This window comes from Danio rerio, chromosome 15, assembly GCF_052040795.2.
Source record: "Danio rerio strain M-AB ecotype USA chromosome 15, GRCz13ab, whole genome shotgun sequence".
Taxonomy (NCBI): Eukaryota; Metazoa; Chordata; class Actinopteri; order Cypriniformes; family Danionidae; genus Danio; species Danio rerio.
Genome location: NC_141035.1, coordinates 14,755,001 through 14,772,500, shown reverse-complemented (window position 1 = coordinate 14,772,500; position 17,500 = coordinate 14,755,001). Strand labels below are relative to the sequence as shown.

The 17,500-nt window shown below is 31.2% G+C and overlaps 1 protein-coding gene across 4 annotated transcripts in view; it reads right to left on the bottom strand.

The window, feature by feature from the left end:
• tmprss4a (transmembrane serine protease 4a) overlaps nucleotides 1-17,500 on the bottom strand; it is a 31,047-nt gene that overhangs the window by 11,574 nt on the left and 1,973 nt on the right. Inside the window, exons 1-3 of one of the 4 annotated variants that reach the window (XM_087283334.1) lie at nucleotides 12,159-12,249; nucleotides 2,866-2,920; nucleotides 2,274-2,408 (exon numbers count right to left, since the gene is read on the bottom strand). In XM_087283334.1, coding sequence (XP_087139460.1) covers nucleotides 2,274-2,385 — 112 coding nt within the window. In that variant the 5' untranslated portion in view covers nucleotides 2,386-2,408; nucleotides 2,866-2,920; nucleotides 12,159-12,249. 4 annotated transcript variants of the gene reach the window in all.

Genomic DNA, 17,500 nt, shown 5'->3' with positions numbered 1-17,500 from the left:
CAACACATTTCTAACATTTGTTTTAATATCTCATTTCTAATAATGGATTTATTTTATCTTTGCCATGATGACAGTAAATAATATTAACTAGATATGTCAAGACATTTCTGTACAGCTTAAAGTGACATTTAACGGTTTAACTAGGTTAATTAGGTTAACTAGGAAGGTTGGGGTAATTAGGAAAGTTATTGTATATTGATGGTTTATTCTGTAGACTATCAAAAAAAAAAATTACTTAAAGGGGCTAATAATTAACCACAAAATGACTTTTTAAAAATTTTAAAACTTCTTTTATTTTAACCGAAATAAAACAAAGAAGAATTTCTCCAGAAGAAAAAAATATTATCTGACATATTGTGAAAATTTCCTTGCTCTGTTAAACATAATTTGTGAAATATTGAAAAAAGAAAAAATAATTCAAATGGGGGCTAATAATTCTGACTTCAACTGTATATATTATATGTATTAATTTGAATCCTTTTAAGTATAGAAAATGGAAATTAAAGTGAAACTTCAATTATTACACTGCATGGAGTTAGATTTAAACAGTGCTTAAAGGTGCAGTAGGTGATCTTCCACAATGCTAACAGCCTAGCATAAATCTCTAAATCACAGTCCCTCCCCTGCCGTCTAGAGCCACGCCTCCTTAAACACGAGCACAGCAAAAGAACCCTCTCTAATGTGTTAAAAGCAACAAGTGCTTCTCCGGCGGCGTGCAAGCCAAACTGACATGCGATTTCAGAGTGAATATTAGAGTTGCATGGTATACAATATAAGGAGAGACCAGGCACCAGAATATCACTATTTACTTGTGCTTTGTTGTTAAACTAATTAAAATTTACATTATCAATGCTGTAAAAGGTCCTTTATGAAACTGAAAATAGTCTTATCAATCTTTCATCGGAAGATTTTAGTGGCTGAACAACACTTCAGTGAAGATTTAACCCATTTGTAACAACAACATCTAACGTTACATCAGCTTTGCGTGAAGCTTAAACCTTCAACCTTTGTGTGAAGAAATCCTTCAGCCATTGTGTCATCCTTTCTCCAGTGTGCAAAGGTAACTCCAATATTGATTCAGGTTTTTAAAAAGTTTTGATTCAGCAGGTTTTTACAGATCATGCGCGTACTCTCTCTCGTGAACATGCAGCAGTTGGCGGAGCTGCGTACGAAAGGCTCCGCCAACTTGTTTAAATCTGCATGTGCTGACAGATAGTTTCGCCTACTTATCGAAATTATGAGAGATGTCGGTCCAACTCTATTTAACTGGATGAACTTTTTTGTTTTTGTTTTATGCCTTACCCTAAACTATATATAAATACTTTTTGATCATTTACTTTACTCATTACTATTAGACTGTGAAAAGGCTTTCAACCTGCACAACAAAAAATGCTTCTGAATACAATCACCTACTGCACCTTTAATCTTTTAAGTAATATATATAGATACACACATTATTACAAGGCTCTCTGGAATACTTGATTATGACTGGTCAGTTAATCACTCCAATACAATCTCACAGGAATTTGTAACTTTTTGATTTAGTTAATAATTTGTGTGAATTCGTACGATCTCATTTATACAATTTACTACAATTTGCTCATCCCCCAATGACAGTTGGACTTAGGAGCAGGGTTTTGTGCCATGTCTGCTTTTTAAAATCTTACATTTTTGTCTGACTGAACTTGTATGAGTTCGTATAAATTAGACACTAAACTGACAAAACGTAAAATAGTTTCACGTTTCCTCGTGAGATCAGGTCGGACATTCCAAATCATGTTAATCACAGATAACCACTGCTAAAACTAACAACACAGGCATATATGAGTAATATTAATTATCTTAATGCTTAATTGTCATGCTAATGTTTCTCGCTGTTTGGTGCCATCTTGTGACTGAATAAATGATAAATAGGTTAGTGTGGGCTGCATTCAGTCAATTGTTCTTTCTACAATCTTTACATTTAATGAAAACGCTAGTTATATATGGCTCAAATCAATGATTTGTGTCTAATTGTTTATTTTGATCGCAAATAGCCAAGCAATAAGCATTATAATGAACATCAATATGGTTGTTTCCGCAGAATTTAGCACTGATAAGGCAGATGAAACTTCCTAGAGTAAACTGTACATCCTATAGCTCAAAAATAGACTTCAACATATGTTTTTCAAAAGTTCAAACAGATTTGCGTAAATAGCATGACAATTATCTTTTTAATATGAACAGTACATGACAATAATACAATGTGAATTGAAACATGATCTGTAACTCACTGAGGAAAGCGGCCACAGCCAAAATTGCCAGAACGACCACCACCATCAGGACTGTAATGATGATCTTCTTCTTGTTCGGCCCTTTAGGCTTCTGAGTCTTTGGGGCAGTCATGAGTTTTGTGCGTTTTGCAGGCTCTGAAAATTGACATGACATCAATGCCACATGCTATTTTTTTTCCTTGTACAACAAAGGACTTGAATCACAGTTATGAATAATTTAGGCCAGTAGATTGTTCTCAAATACTGAAATTAGAATGTCAAAAGTCTAAATATTTTTTAACTTGGAATGTTACAAGACAAAATTTAGTATAATCAACCAATTTATTTATCTATCGACCACTAGTAATAATCCTTAACACTGAGCCATGCTTTACAAATGAAGATGCATTAATGAAGATGCATTAATAATCTAACTTGAAACAACTCTGCAAGGTGTGGTATTCAAACTGTGTAAAGAACAGGTGTTTTTTTTTTTTTTTAAGGTGGCATACAGAGGTTAGAAATTCCAGCATCAGGACAACACTACAATGGAGGTTATACTCAGGTGATACTGGTTAGAAATCAGGAGGTTAGAAATCAGGTGATACTGTACCTGGCTTTGGTGGGTTTAAGGGTGTCGTGTTTTCCTCAGGAACCTGGGTTTTAGTCTGAAAACGACAATGAGAAAACAAAAAATATAAATGATTTTTTACACACTGAAGATTTATTACTCTGTCTTCTCTATTTTTAATCAAAAGAAAGGCAAAGAAACAAAACTAGCTAAATGGGCACATTAAACTGTTAGAAAATTAACTGTAATAAAATTATAAAAAATATTGAAAAATGATGTGAAAATGGGGTTTACTTTTAACAAACAAGTAATTAATTATTTTTATAATATTATTTATAGTTATAACAACAACAACAACAATCATAATCATCATAAAGTAAATCAATTATTGAATGAATTAAATAGTAGGTGATAAAAACAAACTAGACATACAGAGAGACGGTTATTATATGGAACGAATACTTATATTATTATCTTTATTTTGAGATATTCAAATTAATATAAACGTTGTTATTATTATTATTATTATTATTATTAATATTATTATTTATGTAATTTTGTTAATTATATAATTTTGCCTTGATTTTGGTTAGTATTTTCACTTTCACTTTTAACTTTTTTTTTTTAAATCACCGATAAGGAAAATTATTTTAGTCCCAGACAGTGTTGTTCTAATGATAGAAACCAGTGCGTTAATGACAGAAGGGTAATATTTCCTCTGTGCGTTTATGCAAATCTTATTTTGACTGCAAATCTTATTGTTAATGCAAATCTTTTTTTTTTTTTTTTTTTTTTTAAATCAAACTTCTGACATCACAAATACGGGTAAAGATCTAAACAAAATACACCCACTGGACCGAAATTTGCATTTTAAGAGAACTTTTGCTTCATGTAAAATAAATAAATAAATTAAATAAAACATATATAAAGTTGAAGCTAGAATTGTTAGCCCCCTGTTTATTTTTACCCAATTTATTTAATGAAGATAAGATTTTTCCAACAAATTTCTTAACACAATAGTTTTAATAAATCATCTCTAATAACTCATCTTTGCCATGAGGACAGTACATATTATTTGACTAGACATTTTTCATGACATTACATCTTAAGTGACTTTTAAAGGATTAATTAGGTTAAGTTAACTAGGCAGGTTAGGGTAATTGGGCAAATTAGTGTATAATAATGGTTTGTTCTGTAGACTATGGAAAAAAATATGGCTTAAAGGGGCTAATAATATTGACCTTAAAATGGGTTTTACAAAATAAAAACTGCTTTTTCTCCAGGCAAAATAAAACAAATGAGAAAAAATATATTATCAGACATACTGTGAAAAATGTCTTTGCTCTGTTAAACACAATTTGGGAAATATTTAAAAAAGAAAAAAAAAAAGAAAAATCAAAGGAGGCTAATAATCTTGACTTCAACTGTATGTACCTAAATATCAATGTAATCTAAGGAGTTCACTATACAAATCACTGTAAAACACACTGATATAACATCTTTCTCTTAAAGAAACTACAAGATTTGTCACATGTGAAGAATGTGAAGCGAAACTGAATGCAGTCACTGTTTTGACTAGTTCACCGTACGCCTAAAATAGCATCAGGGTGATTCCGTCATTCAAAACAACACCGATCACACCGTTCCCAAACATATCCTGTTTCAACAAGAACACTCCAACCCCAACTTTCCCTCATCTACAATCAACACTTCATTAATCATATTTATATGTACAAAAAAAAAAAAGTACAATGACATGATTCATTATTAACTAAACATTTATCCATCCATCCAATTGTCCATACTGACTGAGAAAAGCATGTGCTGTACACTTATTCTCATTTTCAGTTGACTAAGTTCTTGAGCAACAGTAGTCAAACAACAAATGAGTCAGTGTTTTTTTCCATCACTGTAGAAAAGTACAAACTTTCAAAATTCAAATTTTAAGAGAACAAACTGCGCACACCGCAACTATAAAAAGGCATGATCAGAGCAGATATTACGAGTCACCATGGCAACATTTGAAAAAAAGACATCAGGATTTTTTTCTCCAGCTAAACTTGATGTGCTCATGCAAAGTTATTGCAAACATGACCAAATATTTAAAAAAGCAACACAACTGCATCAGTGAAACAGTTAGGCAACAGACTTGACTTACCAGGTTTTCTCAAGTTCGACAAACCTGCCATTTTAAACCGAAAACACCCAGAATTTTTCTCATTTCAACATTAACATACATGAGTTTTCACTTAACCACCTTTCTGAAACGGGTCCCAGGGGGCCAAAATTCAATGTGCCAGCATCTAAGGACAACGTTATTTTGCCGTTTAATAATGACATTGATATTGGGTTGATTTTAGGTTGTGTTGGAAAGTGACTAGAATCCAATGTAGAGCCAACATCTTGCTAATGTCAAATACAGACATTTATATGTCAAGTATGACAACCAAAATCCAACATCTGATAGATGCCATAGTGATAATGTACACACAAAATCAAGCTGTAACATCATTAGACGTTGATGTTTGGTTGATTTTAGGTTGGACATTGATGTCAGCCTGACATTGGGTTCTGATGACAACCCGATTTTCAATTCCAAACAGGATGCAACCTCCCAACAACGTTGAGGTACAACGTCAATTGTTGATGTTCTGTGCTTGCAAGGGAATGAAAGTCCAGGAAACGATTCAATGATTTTGCAAACTGACTGAAATGGGGTTCAGCATGTGAATGTGGTTTACATGTTTTCACTTGAATTATCAGTGAGATTTTTAGTGAAAAAAAAACAAATAAAATAAAATCTGCTACTTTTGCACTTTAACTCAAGTCTTATCAAAATTTAGTATAGGTATTTTCCCTATACTAAAGCAATATTTGATTAGTGTATCTGTATTTTTTCAATAAATTAATAAATCATTCAATTATCCAAGAAGCATTTACAAAGAGCAAGGAAAACAACTTCACAGTACATTTACACAACACAGCTTTTAACAAAAGGAAACCTTTTTGGCCATCCATTTAGGACAATGCATTTAGGGCTTAAAACACACACACACACACACACCACTGTTATTGCCTTTGTGCAAACCACAGAAAAGCAGATCATTATCAAAGATTTGTGTGAACGTGAATTTTCAAGAACTTCGGGATGCAAATTTTTCTAAATACAAAGGAAAACCATTTCTGTTTTAGTATGTCAATATCACATCAAAAAATACCTTTGATTTAAACTGAAAACAAGATCATTTTACTTCACTGGAAAGATGAGAATCAACATGAAACAAAGGTCACTTTTAGCAGGAATTTGGAAATAAACTGGATTTTGGCAGCAACCCAGTGATTCAAATTCCAACACCTTTTAGTACTCGCTAATTAATTCCTAAACTATGTCATTAGGTGTCAAACTGTTTAGCTACAGGTCATTTAATGCAACTATCATGACAAACCAAGGTCAAGAATGTTGTGTGGCAGGTTGTGAATTTTTTTTTTGTGAATTTGCATGTGGTACAGTTTTTGTTGTTGTTGATGCATTTGTACATTTGACTGGCATAATGAACATTGCACTGACAAAAAAACAACTGGATTTCGGGGTGTGTTGTACTTTTAATTCATGAACCACAATGGGATAACACACCTTAAGCATATATATGTCTTTTTAAATCAAAAGAGATCTTTATCAACAAACAAATTTTAAACAATATTCTCAGGACACTCCTTTGATTCATAACAAATGCTTTTAAACCGCAATTTAACAGAGAAAAACATGAAACATGGAAAAAGTTATACAAGGAACACACACACACACACACACACACACACACACACACACACACACACACACACACACACACACACACACACACACGCACACGCACACGCACACGCACACATACATACACACATACATACACACATACATACAGTACATACATACAGTACATACAGTACATACATACATACATACATACATACATACATACATACATACATACATACATATTATTATTTTATTTATTTATTTTTTAACTGCTTGAGTTTAGTTATGGCAAAGGATTAATGGGTGTATGATATGGCTATGCAGAATAAGACATTTATGAGTGATTCACAAACAGGTTATACATTTTCTATACAAAACAAATGAGATGCAAAAAAAAAAAAAAAAAAAATGTTATTAACAATACCAAAATTTGGCCACATCTCATGTATCTAATGTTGAGAGAGATGGATGGATGGATGGATGGATGGATGGATGGATGGATGGTATAATATAGCATGTGAATAATGTTTTTGTGGTGACAATATATGGATGATATGACAAAATATGTATGGACTGAAAAAAGATCAATGGAGTGAATATACTTAAAAACTAAGGTTAAGCATGTTAAAAGGTACTAAATCCCAAGCATACAGTATTCCACTGCATTTAACATTTTAGCCTTAAAAAGGCTTTGAACATATGAGAAGTTAGCTATCTAGGAATTTGAAATAATATTACCAAGAAATATTATTGGAAATGATTAATATCCACATGCATTTTAGTCTGTGTAGTCAGATCTCTGACCAACAATAAAAAAGAAAGAAAAATAATAGTACATTTTTTATTGAAATATCTAACGTTTTATGCATATAAGTGTCAAATACTAATATTTGTGCTTAGATTTGACTTTTGAATTGAGGCATTTTTTCTTCATCCTCAAGTTTATAAATAATTCTTTAATATGCTACTATCTAACTATATATGCTATATAAGGCATTTTTTCCTATTTAATAATATTGTAATAGTATTGAAATAAATGTAAATAATTGTTTGTTTTGATATGGTGTCTATGCTTGTTGGGTGGACACAAAGGTTAACAGACATAAAACCAATCAGGTTGGTAATAGAGCATCAAAGGCAGGATCTAGTTGCAAGCCATTTTTTTTAAATAAAAGGAAAAACAAACCATGTTAAACAACACCACATTAGACATACAAGAACCAACTCTGTGTCAAACCATGGACATAAATACTAAAGGACAAAAATGACTACATAATCAAGACAAATGTGAACCCAATTATTAGTGATCAATTAATTCTTCCTCATAATTATAACATTAACCAGATATTTTTTAACAAAATTAGTAACAAAAACAAACTGGAAAAGGGAACAAAGGTGAAAAAATAAAAATAAAATAAGTAATATAAGTACGTACAAACAAAATGACAAAAAAACAAACATGACAGCAATACATAATGAAAAAATATTAATGCACATTAACATAAAATTCAACAGTGTCACAATAAATACTCTGTAACACACTTGTCAGGGAAGTAAAACAATTACCAATTACCCTAATCAGCATTCAATAGTGCAACATTATGTAGTTGCTGTTGTTGCAAATATATATAAAATGAAAATAAATTAATAAATTAATTAATAAATGAAAATAAATAATTAAATAATGAATATAAATAAATGAAAATAAACAAATAATTAAAAAAACATAAAATAAATTAAAATAAGTAAATAAATAAAAATAAATTAATATTGGAAAAAAATAAGGTAAACAAATATTTCATATAATTACATATTAATTGATATTTTATACTACAAATAAATCTCAATCTGAAAGGTTGATACCCGAGCTGTAATCCACCTTTTAAAAAAACAAAGACAGGATAGAAAGTTGTTTATGGGAGAGCTCTCTGAGAGTTAAACTACTTGAAAACAGGTCATTCCCACACGGTATGAAAAAAGTGAGAATTGTATGAAAAACTTCAAAAGCTTACTAACAATGCTAACTACAAAAATAAAAAAAAAACTATGTGGAGGATAGCTTGAACATTTTTGCTCATACAGTATACCAAATAAATTCCTATATATATATATATATATATATATATATATATATATATATATATATATATATATATATATATATATATATATATATACACACACACACACACACACACACATATATATACACATATATATATATATATACACACACACACACACACACACACATATATATACACATATATATATATATATACACACAAGTAATAAAAAAAAAACTGAAAAAAATACTCAAGACCATTACCTTTCAGGCCCAAATTGGAAGAGCTTTCTCAGGTGAAAAGCATCAAAGCAGACTCATGCCAAACCAGATTAGTTACACGTGCCAACCCAAGAGCCCCTTTGCAAACTGCTGCCAAGCATTTGTTAGTAATATACCAGATTTAGCAGCTGAACCTGATGTTAAATGCACCTTCATTTTATAAGGAACTATATGTATTCAAATGACTGAAATGCAAACAAGGATTTTTGACCCTCTATCGATGTATCAAGTGTACAGTATTCAAAATATACTGTGAACAAAGCAAAAATAAATAATCAAAGGATATAGGTCAAGACATTCCAATATCTATCCATCTATGCAAATGCAACAGTCCACCATACTCACACACAAAAACAACATCATTACTGTTTTTCTGCACCGCTGACTTTTGTTTCTCAGATTCCGATTGCTTTAAAGATTACTTTAAGTTATTTTGGTATCAAGTTAATTTAATTTGTTAATCAGTAATATTTATTATTTCCTATAAAAGCCGCATAAACAAGACTAAGTTTTACTGAAAAGACAACAAATCAATTAATCTTCATACACCTCTAAAATTGCTCTAAATGAAGCAGAACTGCAACACACAGTACCGACATTGTGTCCCTGATTCCTTTTTTTTGTGTTTGAATTAATCCTTAAAGTTTGTGAGAAATTAAAATTGACTTTGTTTATTTTGCACATTGTTATTCTTTAGGTGAATAATTAATCTGTGAAAGTAATCCACTGAAAAAATTGTGTGTTTTGGTAATCTTCATTCAAAGTAGGCATGGGTCGGTATAATAACCTTGTATAAAAAATATCACGGTTTTACTGCTCTAAAATATATTCTGTTTAATTGTCTGGGTAAAAAAAAAAAAAAAAAAAAAAAAAAAAAAACTTTGTTCCTTTTTTAACACAATATATTTAATTTTATGAAAAATTGAAGATATTTTGAAACAGTAAACATGTCAGGCCAAATAATTCAAATATATCATTGACTTCTGCTGTCTTTGTTTGTTTTAAAAAGACTGATTTCTTTTTTTTTCTAATTTAAAACAGCATATTTAGATATCGTTTCTGTTAGAGATACTGTTGTCCTAAAAACCCTTTAAAAAAAATAATAATAATACATAAACAACATCTTAGAATGGTATAGCAGAAGATGTAGGCGGTTTTTAAACCTTGACTTTTCTAAACCACTGTATACCTTAAAATCGATTATTGTCCCATGCCTAGTTTGAAGTCTGACAGTTTGCTGCCTATTCAATATTCCATTTCAGTTGGAAGCACATCAACATCCTGAAATAAGGTTCAGCTACTTCCAGTTCACATGAACTTGAAATTTATACCAAATGTATTTATTTATTTTTATTTAAGAATAGTAGTTTTATTCTTAATCAGACCTGCTTTTCAGTGAATCGGTGAGTAATTTATTAACGACTTATTCAACTATTCAACTGCTTCTGAGTCAATTTCAAAGGTTTTCTTAAATGTAATCCCTCAATTAATCTTCATTGCTGAACAAATGTAATGAATGCATGATTATGACTGTCACTTGCTGCCACCTACTGGGCTAACAATGTTAACATGCAGAATGTTAAGCTGAAAACAACAACAGAATAGCATGCACTAATTTACAATATTCAAATTATAGGCAAAAAGAACCTGGATGAACTACTACTGTCAAGATTTAGTCAGCATACAATAGACATTTTCACATCACATGTGGCCATAAAATAGGATTAATAGGTTAACAACATAGTGGAGTCATTTCATATTTTAACCTTAGAGTGAAAGTTTATTATTTGCATGCGTTTTAAAGACCTGACTAAGAATTGAGCAAACTTAAATTTTTAGGTACAATAAATAAACGTTTGTAGCTTAAAAAGTTAATTTTACATTAGTACTCAATTAAAACGATAGTGTTATTGTTATTATTTAATTCCTCCTATTGAATAGTGTTTGACTGCCCAGAAAATCATACCCTTTTTTTTTTTTTTTGCATTAACAAAGCTTGTCATTTTAAAATTATATTTTATGCAGATACGCTCCCCCACAGAATCATCCCAGTCGTTACGAGCTATTCAAGTCATCTGCTGAAATTGCATTTATCACAATATCTATCGCAGTGAATGAAAATATTGCAATGTCAGTTTTTTTTTTCCAATATCGTGCAGCCCTAATAAAACATACCAACAAGTGACTATAGTCTGTGTTGGGCTATTCATAAAATTCAGGCACAACATATATGACTGTTTCAGAAAATATTAGAATAGATGGTCTAATTAGTCCAACTAACCAAACACTAGGCTAAATTTGTTTGACTACTGTAAGATATCAAGCCAAAAACACAATAGACTACATAAAACAATACAAAACAAAAGTACTAACAAGGCAGAGATGTCAAGGCTGGACATGACGGCGACCACCTGTCAATCAAGTTGATTATGCAGAATTTTAAGGCTTAATACAATTTAACCGGATGAAAAATTAAACTATTCAGGCGCCCACAGTTGTTAAGAAAGGGAAAAGTGAGCTATTTTTACCATGTTGTAAAAAATTACTGCAAATTGGGGATTTTGACATGAGGAGACCATGGGATTGGCTTAGAGTCAACATCTAGCGGCCAGAAGAGGCATTGTCTCTTCCCTATTCAATAACATCAAGAGCGAGACTGGGAGGGTGCAACCTGCTTTCCACAGATCAATATCATCCATAAGCTATCCTAATGGTCATTTAATTCCAGTTGAGATGATGCAGGATAATCAAAATGGAATTTTAAAAAAAGGCAGAATAATTAGTTGCATCGATGTCGAGCGTCTGGTGAGGTAGCTAGCCTATGAGAGTCCCTTAAGTTATCAACCAAACTTTGAAACTTTCTTCTACGAGTATAGAAAATTAGTTCGTTTTACTCACCCTCATGGTTTTGTCCGTGTTATCAATGTGTTCTTGCAATCTGCTGGCCGTAGAGACCAAAGCAGTTTGACCAGAGAAAGACCCAGATGCGACTTCTAAACAAGCAAAAAGACACTGTACCCCTCCCTTTCTAAGTGCACTATACTTCCTTTCTCTTTTTCTGTAACTTCTTTCTAGTCTTATATTTCACTCAACAATCACTGCTACCCGATCTCCCCTAATGCAGTTAAACACTCGCTGCCTTTCTCACAGGCTTCTGCAAATTTGTTTAGAGTTTCCCTGCCCCCGACCAAAACCCTCACCTATGTAATTGTACACCTCCGCCCATCTCACCTAGATAGGTTGCTCCTCCTCGTTGGATTCACTTCCTCGTTGGGTCGAGGCCAAAACTTGTGTGCAGCTGAGAAGAATTAGAGGATAATCTGACTTCTGGGAAAGCGTGCACTACTTTCAAAGCCGTTTTTGATTAGGAAATGCTTCTCAATTTCCTGTGTCGTTTTATATACAGGTTTTGGTGGCGATGACTGTTAGTTTATCATCATAATTAATGTGCGTTTAAAGCGATTTTAACGAGGACAGCTCATTAAACAAGCTATTCATGTAAATGTGGAATCTACCGTTTCATGTTGCTGTATCGGTTTGCACGTGAGAATACGTAACCGAGAATACTGTGACCTCTTTCTCATTTAAAAATACAAAATACAAAAAAATTTAAAATAAAAAAAATAAAAAAAAAATTTAAAAATACAATTAAGGCTCTCTCTCTCTCTCTCTCTCTCTCTCTCTCTCTCTCTCTCTCTCTCTCTCTATATATATATATATATATATATATATATATATATATATATATATATATATATTTTTTTTTTTTTCAGAAAGTTAGCAGTTTATTTTCTGACTAGTCATTTGGATGAATTCCAAAGGAAGTGGCTGTTTTGTGTATATTTGTGTAATTCTTCAAATACGGGCACTTTTATGTCCTATTATATATACAAAAAATATATCATTTTGTTCAAATTACTGTTTACTAACTATAAAACATACTTAAAAAATAATAATGGCTTTCTATTATGTATTTTCTGTATTATTCAACCTCCTTTTAGGTGTCAAAATCACTGTTTTTGCACACCCAGAGTTTTAAACTTCAACAATGAAAATAACATTTTAAATATAATTTATCTGGCAACTGTTAATGTATCTTAATTAAGCACTACTGAAATAATTTAACTATTTTAGTTATTAATGTGAAACTATTATCAATATTATTTTTTATTCAAAATATAGCTGTCGCACAGTATCAGTGTCATTTCCACCACAACACTGTAATGTCAATTTTAAAAGTTTGTTTGAAAGATTATTTTGGTTGTTTCTATAAAAATGAACAGTGCCATCTGAAAACATGTTCAAGATGGAGGAAATTAATTTTTTTTTTATCAACAACACTTGAAGAAAAACCAATGTAAATTTTGCTTGATAAGGAAATACATTTATTTTTTGTGTTGTACCTTCAAAAATGCTTTTAAAAACCAAACAAAATTAAGATATAAGATTAAAGAATAAAAGATTAAACAAGAGTGTTTTGTATCAATTCAAAGCTAATCAGTAAAGCTATTTTTCATTTTTTCACAATAAACTATTGAAATGTCATTTCCACCACTGTCATTTCCATCACCACACACATTTTTAACTAATATTTTAAAAGTTCTCATCACACAATAAAAGTGTATTCACAATGTATAAGTTCTTGCTCTATTTAATATACAAATTCAGTTTATTTATTTTCTAATAAACTCATAAACAAATTAATATTACATTTTAGACTGTGGCATGTGTACAATTCAGCATACAACTACTTTATTACATTGACAAATTGACATTTGTTCAGTTCACAATAGAAAAAAAAAGTTTCTCTTCTTATCTAAGTTTGTCCTCTTACAGATCTTAAAATTAGACAAATTCTTTAAACTTATGAGAATATGTTACATTAATTTTGAACAAGTTTTTTTTTTTACTCAGCTTCACAAGGCTAAAAGTGCCGTTAGTTGAAGAATGGTCCATTTGTAAAAGCTCTTTCCAGTGTTTTGGTAATCTTCAAATCTTGACAACTTGCGTTCTACTCAATTTTCCTTTCAGTTGGAAGCACATCAACATCCTGAAATAAAAGTCAGCAACTTACAGGTCTGGTGTGCCCCTAACAGTATCTCTGGCCGAGCCCAAACTGGGCCCTTAGAATCGTAAATTGATCCACTTTGATTTGCTTCAGCTATATTTGATGTAATGAACTTGTCTAGGTGACTGAAACTATTTTCACATTCAGTTTTACTAAATTCAGGTGAATTTCAGAGGAATTATCTTTTTTTTTCAGAGGAAAAAACTTTGATTAAATTAGATTCACTCCATATTTTCACATTCAGTTTCACTCATTTTAAAAATAATTTTGATTGAAAAGCCATATTCGCAATCGATCCAGTTTAATTTGCCTCAGATGCATATGATTTACTCAATTCTTCTAATAAAATTAAGTTCATGACAAAAACCATTTTCACATTTAATTTCACTAATTTCAATTAATTTTGTTTAGACCAGGTCGCTTCATTCATGAGGTAAAAAAAAAAATCTAAACATCACTATCAACAATAAAAGAAATGACTTTTGTTGCTTATTCAAACTACTTATTTAAAATGAGGTGAAACTACACAATTCTTTAGTTTTTGGGGGGGACCACTTAATTGTTTTATGTTTAATCCAGTTAAATTTGTACAAAAATGTTATATCAATTGTTTTGTGTTGGGACAACATGAAGGAAATGTGAGGAAACAAGCATGTTTTATAGTAAAAGTCTTTGAATGTAAAACCATAATCAAATTGATTTCACTTCAGCTTTCTTCAGTTACATTTACACTTCAAATATATTTACTTCACTTTACATCAGAAACCATATGTAGATATGAACCAGTTTGATTTAAGTTCAGTTTGGTTTACTTCTGAAGTGAATAAAATATGCTACCCATGAGAGTGCAATAAATGTATGTTTATGAAATCATATTCACAATCGACTAAATTTAGTTCAGTTAATTTATTATGATTCACTTCATTCTCCGTAATACTTCATTTATCACTGCTGACAACTGACAGACTATGCTTTCCTGTTTGGACTGCCTAAACTAGTACTTAGAATTATATACCACAACAATTCTGAGTAATAAGACTAGGGTTACAATTACATTTACGTTTTACCTCCTAATACCACAAAAACCGCACATCACATCCTGAATCTAACTTGTATAGAAACCCATCTCACCTAAGCTCAGTAGTCAAATCAGTAAACTTTGCTACAGATGAGATAAACGATCAATAAAACAATTATGTAACCAAATCAACGATCACTTGACCCTGTTTATCGGTTTTTGTTTCTATCTTTAGAGAGAGAAACACTTGAATGACAGTACAGGTTTTCCTGCAACAGAGCTGAGTGGGAAACTGATCGCGTTTCTATTGAGGGTCAGGTGAAAGTGACCTCTCCATTCTTAGTATGACCATACGATACTAGTGCATTTCAGTCTTGCTTCAGTAAGCTGTGTGTAATGAATTCCAGTGACAAGGCTTCTGTTTATCACATGCAGCACTGCGTCTCCGTATCTCCTTTTTAACTCGCTCGACCTGTTGTAGATGCTGTCATCATTACAAAGCAAGTTGTTCTGCCTGTTGCCACTGTGATGTAGAGATACTGAAGAGCCATGTGATTCAGTGACTCACTTTGTTTTTGTATTTCAAACTGCTTTAAAACGAAGCAGGAATGCAGTAAACAAACCAATGAGAACACAAATAAGAATGTCACTTAGTTGCTTGGATACAAAATGTAACCCTGGACCACAAAAGTCATAAGCAGGGCCGGATAGAATCTGCAGTCCTTTGTTTGCAACTAAAAAAAAAAAAAAATGTATGATTTATATATAGATTTATGAATGATTTTGAGCACTGTAAAAATGCTCAATTCTACACAATTCCTTTATGTTGTCCCTACACAAATTGATTAAGTTAACTTGATTGTTTTTTTTTTACTAATTTAAGTGAACTGAACTTAAGTTAAATTAAGTTATCAAAAAAAAAAAAATCAACAATTGTGTTGATTCAGAGTGTACGCTGAAAACCTAACACATAAAAATAAAGTTACTTATTTACAGATGTACATAAATTAAATGTTTACTTAGAATTTAATTTTATAATAAAACATTAATTAGAACCAGTTGCTACTCTCTCATATAATACATCCACTCAAAGATAGAAATTGTTACTTGACAATAACCTATCTAAACATTAGCATATCATTCATTAATAATACTGAAATTAATATAAAAACTACATAAATATATATTTTCACACATTTACATACTGTACGTGAATAAATAGATTAAATGATGGGCTCAAAAATATTCCACGTGGGCCTACTAATAAGTGTCTTTTTAAATTGAGATTTAAATATTTCCTGACTACAAAGATTACCTTTGTAGACGTTTCAAAAATATACTTTCATGACTGGTTTTGTGGTCCAGCATCACATATTAAATCATTGTCTCGCATCCTGATATCTGATATTCCTGTATACACCAATTGTGTAACATTACGAGAAGAGTGCATAATACTGATGGGGAAGGAAGTAAATATGTGTATGATGTCTTACAGTTAAATGGGTTATGAATCAGTTCTTATTTTTAAAGAAGTTGACACACTGGCACAGATAATTTTGCATATTTTGAAATAACCTTTTGTAAATATTGTAAAGAAAAAGCCGGTTAAAAAGGTTTGAAATAGTTAATTGCTTAAGAAAATACAGGAGTTTATACATCTGAAATGAATTTGGAAAAGGCTTTTTCAATTTTGCCGGATTTTAAAGTGGTAATTCACCCAAAACTTCACATTTCCTCATCGTTTACACACACCTATGAGGTTATAAATATTCATGTTTTTATGAATGTTGGAAAAAAGCATCCATAGTAAGAACAACAAATACAATGGCATTTTTTCAGCATTTCTCAGTATTCATGTTCGACAAAAGAAAGAAACTCAGCTTGCAACAAGTGGAGTGAGAGAAAATGATGGCAGAATTTTCCTTTTTTGTATGAACTACTTAATGTATTCCTTAATGTTCATTTTAGTCATAAGTCTCAAACTTGATTTCTGGAGGGAAATATAACTCTGCATAGTTTTGCTCCGACCCTAATCTAGCACAGCTGAGCCAACTAATTAAGGTGTTCAAGATGACTAGACACTATTAAGCAGGTGTGAGTTGGAAGTGGTTGAAGCTAAACTATGCAGAACTGTGGCCATCCAGGAACTTAGTTTGAGAACACTGATTATATTAAAATATATACATTATAAACATAATTTTGACGTTACATAACACTAACTAACATCTAGTGAAAAAAAGAGTTAGGTGTTAAGTGACTGATTTCCACTATATAGAACTATTCATTGAAGTCTAGCTCTGGTGGTATTGTGTGTGTATTTGTTGTGATGACACATGCCACTGTATCAAAACAAACCATTTTTGCAGCCTAATCAAATAAATGCTTTCTGTTTTAGATAAGGGTTTGTTTTAAACGCAACTGTTTTTTTAACATTTAGATACATATTCTTTTTGAATAAAGATACAGATATTAGCAAAAAAAAAAAAA